Genomic DNA, 11,490 nt, shown 5'->3' with positions numbered 1-11,490 from the left:
GAGGCCGATAAGATTTTAAAAAAGCGGATTGGCCCATTCACTCGTTTGCCCCGCCCTAATATTGTACAGAAGTGTATTTTAATTGGCTAATGTTTCATACGCAACTGCGTACGCGTGTGATAATTGGTTAAAGCGTAATTATTTTTCACCCAGCTAAACTGTACGCACGTATTGGTTCGTGTTAAGGCGGTAGCCGTTTGCAGTGACTTTACTGGTCGTGAAGAGGAGTCGATCTGTGTGCGGTTAGATTTACAAGGTTGGTTTGACTACACTGTAACAGAAAAGGCGTGTGTGTCTTGTGATTGGAAGTTTACTTTGGGTTCGTAAAGTGACCATAAAAGGATAAAGTTTGCGCAACGTGATTCGCGGAGGAAACCGTCAATCACAGCTGCAACGAACATAGAAATCGTAAGACATAGCTATAACATATTGTTGTAAATGTAACATGGCTTATATACAAACCATTTAAAATATTCAAGTAAAAATCATACTCAATTATAATGTGTTTACAATAGCGTTTAAATTAAAACTAAATCATATTATTTATTTTTATACCACTTTATAATGTATAATTTATTTTATTTTTTACTTTCTACATTTATATTTTTATATAATATTCACAAATTGTGAGCATGTAGGATAACACATTTTTATAACTAACATTTATAAATAACAGCGTTGCAAAATAGGCAACCACATAAACGAATAAACGAGATTTTTTTTTTTTTTTTTTGCTTTCTGAGGTTGCAAAATAACATATTCTGAAGGCTAAACACCTAATTTATTGATCATTTTTTGGAAACGACAAAAATCCATTCAATCTGTTAACATTACTGCAACTCCAGCAAATCTCCAGTAGATGGCAGACTCTGCCTTTCTCTGCTGTTCATTTTATACAGTTCAAAAAGGAGACGAGACATTACGCAAAGAGGATTCTGTTTTATTTCAAATCTACAAGAGGGTTATTTGCAATTTATTTAGATTTTTTATTAGCTAAAATACAGGTCCATTCTCAGCTACATACAGCTTATTAAAAATATATAAATGCATGCTAGTTACAGGTATTCTATTTACATTGCGCTGAATTGTATGTCCTGGCTAGAATACAACTTCATGTGTGTTTTACATAAAGATGAGCTACACAGAAAATTGAATTTCAGGAAAGATTCAAACATCAAATCCCCATCCACAAAAGAAGCAGTGCATTTGTAAAGAAAATAGGAAAATATCAGCATTATAGATTCTTTTGAGCTTTAAACTTAACAAATACAAAAAAAGTCAGTAGTTGTGCATTCTAGATCTGTTTCTAAAGGACACTTTTAGTTGGATTTCAAAATTAGTTTTAATGTATGCATGTACTTCTTCAACAGCAATGATTTAGGTATCATGTTCACATGAAACACTTCACAGCATAGCAGAGACCATATTTACACTGTTTTACTGACCCAAATTCATAACGTATCCTTTTCATAAAAATATGCAATCATTTTCTTTTCTTGTTCAAATGTTTCCTGCTCATATTGTTCTCATAAACTTCGGACAAACAAAAAGTAACACTCTGCCAAAAGCAACCTGCTGCATCCAGTCAAAAAAGAAGAAGAAAACATCCAATACGAATGTGATTTCAGTCCAGCACTGTAAAAGTGCTGTCATAAATATACAAATACAATGAAATATCCACAACTTTAATACAAAAAAATAAGTAGATCGGCAGAGGGATTTCGCCAATGCTCAAAAAAGATTCGATTTAAACAAACAATAAAAAAATATGGCTTATCGGGTCTTAAAAAAAAGCTTTGTGTGAATGCAGCAAGCATCTTTTGAGACAGTTTGTTGTGTACACAGATAATAGACCTGAATTGTAACACAAAACACTACTTTCATTCATAAGACTTTGCTATGTACAGTACGCGCATAAAAAATGTTGCCTGGGAGTCTCATGAACTTGGCCTATGGAGCAGAATTAGAAGTTGTACACAAAATTCAGCTAAATAAGCTTATTGTTTATAATGGAAAACTTCCAATTTATCCAGTTTTTATCAGCACATATGTGAAAAAAATATGTGAAAAAAAAGGAATAATGGAAAGAGGTACTTTATAAACTCCAATAGCAGATTATGCCATTAAAATGTTAAAGTTTCTCACCTCACACTGCTAACTGGATTCAGGGTAAACAGAAAACATGCATCACTTCCATACTTGCATTCAGCATATTAAGTATTTAAAACCTGAAATTGTTCTCATATAGTTCTTTTCATATAGGACTCAATCTGTAGACCTAAAACAGATTAAAAGGAATAGTCTAAATCTGTTCCAATGAAGAAACAAATTCATCTACATCTCGAATGGCTCGAGGGTGAATACATTTTAAACAAATTTTCAGTTTTGGGTGACTTATTCCTTTAACAGTACTTTCAATTATATTATGAGCCCACAAAGCCATAAGGTCTTGTATGCAATCAAAAGCACTGCAAAAGATACTGATATTAAATTTTGACTCCATCTGCTCAAAGACACAAATGAAGCGACATTAATCACGATTGTCTATTTGGAACTTAAAAGTAATAATATGCTTTGAGTTGAGCTGGCATTTATAAGTACTGTTTGGAAAAAACAAAACACTTTAATTAAATGCGTAACTCATGAGCTGGCCTGCATATGTCATCTAAATATTTTTAGGTTATTTTAGACTATGTATTTCTGGGAACCTGAGCAAATGTGTTATTTGCATTTATGAACTACCTGGAAAAAGGTTTTCGGCTATGTAAATTAACACTGATTAATAAATATAAATTGTTAATAGTTAATGGCTGCTAACTTGGTAAGTAACATGAGGTTTAAGTTTAATTGCAATGATAATAGTCTGTGACATTCTGATGTGATGGGTGTGGCTCAAGTCAAAAATATATACAGTATACAACAAGTACAAAGTTTGGGGTCAGTAAGATGAAAAAAAGATTTTTATTTTAAATAAATACTGTTCTTGTGAACTTTCTTTTTAAGAATCCTGAAAAAAAAACCTGTTACAGTTTCCACAATATTATTAAGCAACACAACTAATAATAAGAAATGTGTCTTGAGCATCATATCAGCATATTAGAATGATTTCTGAAAGATCCTGTGACACTAATGACTGCTGAAAATTCAGCTTTACCATCACATTATTTAAAATTGTAATAATATATAGCCAGTATTTTTGATCAAATAAATGCAGCCTTGCTGATCATAACAGCCTTCTTTCAAAAACATGAAAAAATCTTACAACCCAAACCTTTGAACGTAAAAGGTAAAAAAAAAATATTTAAAACAAATCCTTGAATAATTGAATATTATGGTATGGTCTTATGCCAAAATCAAAAAGCTTTTAGGAGTGGAAAGGATCTTGTAGGAGTATCCCTGTGGGGTAAGAGCTGTGTGCTTTCATTCCCTATCTGGAATGAGAAATGAATCCATTAAGCTGCCTTGTATGAATACTTGGATGGTGTGCACATAAATAGAGCTATGATTTAGCTTGTGCTAATTGTGAGTCCATTATATATTAAACTACCACCTGGTGTTGTAAGTAATATGTTTGAAATGTCTCAACTGAATGGCATGGGCTGAAAGAAGCTGGCAGTAGAAGCAAAGCTCTTTGTGTCGTTTCACAAAGTTGCTGAGTTCTGAGAATGTCTGTTCCACCCGTCATATTCACAGATTTGATTGTTTGTTCAAGGCCCTGCTGGTCATTGACACAGGAGCTACAAAGGGCCTTTGAACTGGTTCCCAGAGAGATGTTGGCGGATGGAGGGTTTGGATCCTGCCGCATCACCGAGCTTACGCCACACAACCTGAACACACAAAGCAAACACACAGTTGGGTGAATCTTATGGCTATATGGAATCTTGAAAAATGAAAAATATCTTCAAATGATTTCTTCAATGTTACCATACAGTAAGTTCTAGGATGGAGATATTATCATATCATATTATAATGTGTGATGGTGTGGATTTTTGATATTGTGTATGATAGTAATGATGATGTGATTGTCTTCATTACAGAACACATTATCTAGCAGTTAATTAACAAATATATATATATATATATATATATATATATATATATATATATATATATATATATATTTCTAAATGAAAAATTAATGTATTTTCCATTTATAAAGTATTATTATTAAGTTTTTTATATTCTACAATTTTGTCTACATTTAATTGTTTTAATGTAATGTTTTACATTAATGTTTTAATGTGAATACATGTTTAATTTAAATTAACATTTTTAAAAATATAAAAAATATATTTAAATGACAAAAAAGACTTCTTACAAAAAAGTGAAAAGTATAAATTTCCTGATTTTGAAGTTGAGACAAGCTAAAAAAAAGAACAATTCCGATATGGCAGATATCTCTTTTGATTTGAGACTCTGTCTATTTAAAATTTAAAATCAATTTCAGTTTTAACAAAATTTTTTTGTATTAGATTAAATGCCTTTTGTAAGTTCTAGTAGAACTTTCTGAGATTTAGTAAAAGTCACAAGAGGCACAAATATATATGAATATATTCTTGATTAATCTATTATATTATAAAGTGAAGAGTTCCCAAGTTAAGCAATGACTCATCATGCAGAATGAGCTTCTAAAAGGGCGAATGGATGGGTGGGTGAGTCTAGGGACTAATTATGATCAGAAAAGAAAGAAGGCCTTGTGCTATCTGAGATTTTGCTTTTGACAAGCTGAGGTTCTCCGTGCAGGAACAGAGCACAGGTCCCAGATTCCAGGGGCCCTTCAGGGAGCAGATAAACCTGCATTGTTTCAGTGATCAAGTTATTTTAATTGCACAGACAACTGTGCGGTAAACATGCCGAGGACTTTTGCCAAGGTCTCTCATTAAAATGGTCTGAAAGTGGGTGTCTGTTGTGCAACATTGAAACAGTGTCCTCAATCAAAGCCGATGTAATTATACAAAGTGACAGCACAGCAAACACATGGGAAAGGGAGCACAAACTTACAGCCCCTTTCTGTTCAACAGGGTTTTATTAATGGCCAAGAGGGAAGTAAGCTGGGGTTCAGGGTTGAGGGAGGCAGATAAGAGGTGTTTCTAGGCAGACTCACATTACACATTTCTCTGACAATGGCTTTCTCTTTCTCACTGAGATCCTCCTCGTAGTCCTCTGGGAGCTTCCTGTCTAGGTTTTCGTGGACTTCTAATACCTATAAAGCAAAGGAACAGAGGGTTAAACAAGTAATGGTGCTTGCTAAATCAAGTTGAGACATATATACACACACACACACACACACACACACTTATATAGAAATATATATAACAACAATACATATTGTGAAACAACTAATTTATTACAATTTTGCATTTGCAACTAATCTGAAATAAGTTATAGTAAAGTAAGCTGAATTACTAAAATCTAATGACTAAAACTGAAATTGAAAATTAATAAAAATTAAAATAAAAAGCTTATTCCAAATATGAATATTATAATAAATACTACATATAAGCACTGTGGCAATGAGAAAGTTTTTAGTTCTATCTGGTTTCCTCTACCAGAATGTTATGTTGTCCTTCAAACAACAGAGATCCAAAAATCATAGAAATCCTCGAGGTGGCAGTATTGCTACAATAAGTAATAGTAACACTCATAAAAACGAGGATGGGTCCCTATGCTTTGGGAATGAAGAGAGAAACTTGATGTATTTCTTGTAAAATTAGGCTTGACTTTAAACGTTTTGATGATTTTTCCAACTTTTTACTGATAGACATTGAGGGATAACAAAGAGAGCACTACAAACTATTAAAAAGTGTAACACAATTGAGAAATGACCGCAAGCCTAAAAATATAGCATAATATAGCTGGGCATGATATTTTACAGCTTCCGTTAGTTCTGAAATTCAAACACAACTTGTAAGTACGGCTTCATTTTTCAATATGTGCATTAGAATCTCACTTTCATGGCATGTACAACAGCTTCTGGTTTCTGTGCTGCCGGCAGGTATCCGGTGACGGGGGACAGTAGATCACCTCCTGGCATCCGCGTAGATCCCTGTAGACAGATGGACACCCATTCGTCACAATCAAAAATCACTCATACTGCTCTCTCAGTTTACCAGAGGAGATCCGAGCACTGGAAAAGCCCATGGCTGTTTCTCTGAGTCAACTCAGGCTTGAAATGGGTTAAAGCATCTCATTATAACTCATCTCTGCTTGGACCCCCTTCATGGGTACGCATCAACAAAGAGTTCTTTCAGTGCACAGGGTCTGGTGAGCCCCTGTTTAGACACAGCCCTTTGAGTCCCATTCTAGCGTTAAATCCACAACAATTGAGCTGGCATTTCAACACCAGGGTCGGGAGAGGACCCCTGGATAGAAACTGTGGCTCGCTTTTGGCCTGGGAGAACAGGACTGTGATGTTCACTTGCAGTTGCCAGCAGGTTTATTAAGGGCTAGAGCCGTGGGGATTTTACCCTGGACTGACCCGAGTACATCCTGAAACGATGGCCGCTGTCAAGCATCGCCCCAGCAGTCTGATTAGAGAAGCACACAATTCATTCTGCATGGATTCATTTGCCATGCAGTGCTCGAATTACCTGGGTTATTTTAATAGCTAATGCCAATATCTATTCAGGGCCTTAAAATTCTCATATGATAAAGTTGTATAAACTATATTGCAACATGAGATTAAATGTAAGCGATTTAATTCCCATAAAATGTAATTTTATCAAATATAATGCAAATTAATAGCCTACTATTAAATAGTAAGAAGAAATTGTGATGAGTGGGGCAGGGGCGAGAGCCGTGGGAACGGAGCGAGGCCTGTGGAGTAGGGCTGGGACAACGCGTCAAGGTCATCGATGACGTTGACGCAAAAAATAGGTCAACGCAAAATAAGCGCATCGATTCGTCGACCTGTTTTTATTTCTCTAAAAAACGTTTGCAAAACGTTTACCTTATGTGCGCTGAATATACGCGATGTCCGGATCAACATTCTGTCCAACATTATATAACCAATCCAGGGGTTTTTCTGCATTGATCTTTTTTTTGGCGGCTGTCAAAGCCTTATTTGATCGGTGAGTGACAGTGACAGGGCGCGTACGAGAGAGAGCTCCGGCTGCGCGCGCACTCACAGTCTTCAAACAACACGAGCGCTTCTTGCTCTCTCTCTCTCCCTTGTGCATATTAATCAAAATCATTAAACACGATAGAAAAAGGGCGAAACACCAAAGTTTCACGCGCGCTCGCGCACTCACAGTCTTCAAACTACACGAGCGCTGTCTTGCTCTCTCTCTCTCTCTCTCTCTCTCTCTCTCTCTCTCCCTCCCTCCCTCGTGCATATTAACCAAAATCATTAGACACGATAGAAAAAGGGCGGAACACCAAAGTTTCACGTGGAGCATTCGGAGATTTTTTTTTTCTCCATGACAGGCTGCTGGCTCCCACTGTTAATTTTTTTTTTTTTTTGGAAAAGCACTCTCTGTATTAGCTTAAAGCCCTCAAGTTTACATTTACATACTGTATTCTTTCAATTGCTCTAAACAAGTATTTTTGGTGACCTTTTTATTGAATGCTAGACATCAAGTTGTTGTTATTTTCATCTGAAAGAAGAACTTTTTTTCAGTAAGCTAGGCCCTATGTTTTCAGTAAGCTTGTTTCAGTAAGCTATGTGTTTTCAAGGCTTCAAGGTTTTATTGAATGCTATCTCTATACAAGTGCAAAGTAATGCATTATTAGTCAGTCTTTTATTTTGTAATTTTAAGAGCAATAAACATATATTGCAATGTTAAGGAATTTATGTTTTTTTCATTCAGATATGTAAATCAACATGCATAAATTGTTAGTAGTCAATTAATGGGGAGATAATAAAAATCAAATCGGTCTGAAAAAATTAATCGTTAGATTAATCGAGGCATCGAAAAAATAATCACTAGATTAATCGTTTAAAAAATAATCGTTTATCCCAGCCCTACTGTGGAGTAATTGAAGATGAGCGACACCTGCACCACTCACCGGTCTCGAGTCCCACGGTGGAGCTCCGGAAGGATAAAGGGAGGAGTAACGACAGTGAAGGACGAGAGAGGACCAGGCCTGGGTTTTATTTTGTGTTTTGGTTTTGTTTGTGCTTTTTTGTGTCTATTTTATTATTAAAGTTATTGCTTGAATGTTCGCCGGTTCCCACCTCCTTCTTCTCTACTTACAAAAGTTTCCATTGTTACAGAAATATATTCATAAATACTTCAAACCACTTGGATTAGATTTTATGAATATACGACAGCACCACTATTTTCAGCATTGATAATAATAAGAAATGCTTCTTGAGCACCAAAGCTGCATATTAAATTGATTTCTGAATGATCATTAGACACTGAAAACTGCTGGCAGCTGAAATAAAGCTTTACCATCATAGGAATAAATCACATTAAAATAGAATAAATCTAACATTATCATTAACAATCAAACATTACTGTTTTAATGTTTTTTTGATCAGGTACTGACCCAACACTTTTAAATGGTATTGTATACTGTATATACATTAATGTAAAAAATCATAGTATTTCCATGCTACATCTTAGTCAAGCAAGCCTAAATCTCCATCAGCACCAAACTGCTCTGATTACCTCTCCTCAGGTAACCGATAACAATGGTAACCGATCTGCTTGCTTCTACGAACCTGATTATTGTTTCAGCAGCTCGCCGCTGCATTATTTAGTGCCATCTCCCCCCGTGATAACAACAAAAGTTCAAAGCAATGCTAATGAAGCCATAAGCTCGTAGACAGTGCTGAGATGCGCTGGAAAAAATAAACCCAGCAGCCTCTGAGGACGAGACCCACGCCTCTCTCTAATTGATTTCTCCTTCCTGTGGAAGCTATCCCTCATATTAAAGTGGAGCAGCTGTGCTGTTTTGGCCTGTCATAGCTGATGAGTGCACTAATTAGCTAAAGCAACAGGTTTTCTGATGACCTTTTTGAGGATACGAGTGGAGGGGAATGATGATGATGATGATGATGATGAAAATTATACTCAGGAGAAGAGAGAGATAGGGAGGAGAAAAGAGGGATAATAAAAAAAAAATTCACAACAGAACATATTCAACAGCATTCACTACAATCCCATAGAGCACTGTGGGCTTTGTTTCAGATGTTTCTCCTAAAAAATAAAGACTTTGGTATCTTGGAAATCCTGAGAACAGATTCTGAAAAAACACACACATAAAAAAAACACACAGATGCACTGGATATATTAAAACAGGGTTGGGTACACAGTTCCTATCAGGTCATTTTTGGGTTAGAAAGGATATCTAAAACAAGGAACGAATCAGCACTGAGACAGTCTCCAGCTGAGATCAGAGCGCAACAAATCTCCTGCAATCCACAGGAAATGACCTATAAGCATATTTCTTTTGTCTTCTGTGCTACATATTAAAATACAAAAGGTTCTCATCACACTACAAGAAAAAAAAAACATGAACCTGCCTAATGAATAAAATACTCTCTTGTTTAAAAGTTTGGGGTCAGTAAGACATTAAATTAAATTAATACTTTTATTCAGCAAGGATGCATTAAGTTGATCAAATATAAAGACTTTTTCCATGGTTGCAAAAGATTTCTATTTTAAATAAATATTTTTTATATACATTTGAGCTTTTTATTCATCAAAAAGTCCTGAAAGAACATATCACAGTTTCTACGAAAATATTATAAATAAGCAGCACAAACTGTTGATAATAATAATACAAATAATATAAAATCAAATTAATTAATAACAATGTTTCTTGCGCACCAAATCAGCACATTATAATGATATCTGAGCAATGGCTGCTGAAATTTCACCTTTGCCTTTACGTTAACAGTAGCCTAGTGTATGTTCTTGAAGTTTCATATTTGCAGAACAATACATTTTCATCATGAAATCTGATGAAAGCATCTTCTGTAGTTATTCTCAAACTCTAGCCAGCAATAAATAAAACTGGACTGAAATAATTTAAATAATTGATTGAGTTATTTGACTGATAAATCAACTCATAATAATAATGAACAGGTTCTGCTAATGTTTATTTGTGACAAAGTGTTTCTGTTGTCTCATTTCAATAATGCAACTGTCTGTTATGCAACAGTTGTTTCAATTAGTTTATTAGCAAATGGTGTGGTTTATTTCAATGATAAATAAAAAACAAAAGACTGGCAAAACTATTTCAAGATAGACATTTATACAAAATTATTGTATGAAGACTTTACTCAATAAACTGTAAATACTTGTTCTATGTAGGTGATCGACACATTTTATATTGAATTGTCCACTACCTGATAAAGTTTAAGAACACTGAACAAGCAGCTCTTATTCTTTCCAAAAAAAAAAACATAAGGCACTGTCCTCACTGGGACTTTACTCTGTCATTCCAGCTGATGTTTTAAGCTCCTTGGCATGAGTCAATTCTCATCTGCTTCAACAAAGAGCAATGCAGAACCCTTAAACCAGCTGGAATTGCGACAGCTAATTGTTGTCAAAACTCCAAATCGGCTTAACATGACATATCTTTTTAAACTCAACTGTGATTGAGGTATTGGCTCTGATGCAGAATAATGGGGTCACTTCAGATTTAATCAGATTTAATAGGATACGTACATTCTGTAAGGTGTCCTGAAACTGGGATAGTGAGGAGAGCTGGGACTCTGAGTGATACAGGGACAGCCCTTTCCGAAGTGTCTTCAGATCTCCCATGCTCCCTTGCTGTGGAGAAAAGCAGAAATGTGTCAAACACAGATTATTTGAGATAATTAGAACGATTAACATATAAAATCTGACAAAAAAAAAATTCTGATTCCCTAGATAATTCAAAGAGGGATAAAAAAGGGATCAAATATACAGTACTGTACACCACCTTTCCAATGTTTGGGATCAGTAATTTTTTTTTTAATGAATACTAAATAAAATCATCAAAAGTGACAGCAAAAAATAATAAAAATAATTATTATATAATAATAATAAAAAAAAATAAAAATGAAAATGTTACAAAAGACTTCTGTTTTCAAATAAATGCTGTTCTTTTGAACTTTCTATTCATCAAATTTTCTGAAAAAAATGTATCACAGTTTCCACCAAAATTATTAACTGTTTTCAACATTGATAATAATAAGAAATGTTGGTTGCACTTTATTTTACAGTACGTGTACTTACATGTACTTATAGTGTACTTAGAGTGTATTTATCTAAGAAAGTTCTGGTTTAGGTTTAGGGGTAGGTTCAGGGTTAGTATCTAGTTATTACATAGTTATTGTAATTACTATAATAAGTACAGTACATAGTATGTACATGGGGAACAGGACTGTAAAATAAAGTGCTACCGAAATGTTTCTTGAGCGCTAAATCTAGCGTATTAGAATAATTTCTGAAAATCATGTGACAAGGAAGACACTAATTCACATTTGCCAATACAGGAATAAATTACATTTTAAAATATTCAAATAGAAAAAAAGTTATTCTAAAATTTTAC

The 11,490-nt window shown here is 34.6% G+C and overlaps 1 protein-coding gene and 1 long non-coding RNA gene across 2 annotated transcripts in view; one reads left to right on the top strand and one right to left on the bottom strand.

Moving 5' to 3' along the window:
* Positions 1-163: 163 nt before the first annotated feature.
* Positions 164-6,819, top strand: LOC132111440 (uncharacterized). Its single transcript, XR_009424807.1, has 4 exons — positions 164-235; positions 3,694-3,930; positions 5,147-5,240; positions 5,996-6,819. It is a non-coding gene; the product is annotated as an uncharacterized LOC132111440 (long non-coding RNA).
* LOC132111439 (coiled-coil domain-containing protein 85C-A) overlaps positions 3,323-11,490 on the bottom strand; it is a 34,086-nt gene continuing 25,918 nt past the window's right edge. Inside the window, exons 3-6 of the mRNA XM_059518732.1 lie at positions 10,623-10,727; positions 5,951-6,046; positions 5,105-5,203; positions 3,323-3,827 (exon numbers count right to left, since the gene is read on the bottom strand). Coding sequence (XP_059374715.1) covers positions 3,738-3,827; positions 5,105-5,203; positions 5,951-6,046; positions 10,623-10,727 — 390 coding nt within the window. The 3' untranslated portion in view covers positions 3,323-3,737. The remainder of the gene's footprint in view (positions 3,828-5,104; positions 5,204-5,950; positions 6,047-10,622; positions 10,728-11,490) is intronic.

This window comes from Carassius carassius, chromosome 31, assembly GCF_963082965.1.
Source record: "Carassius carassius chromosome 31, fCarCar2.1, whole genome shotgun sequence".
NCBI lineage: Eukaryota > Metazoa > Chordata > Actinopteri > Cypriniformes > Cyprinidae > Carassius > Carassius carassius.
This window is presented reverse-complemented; position numbering and strand designations above follow the sequence as displayed.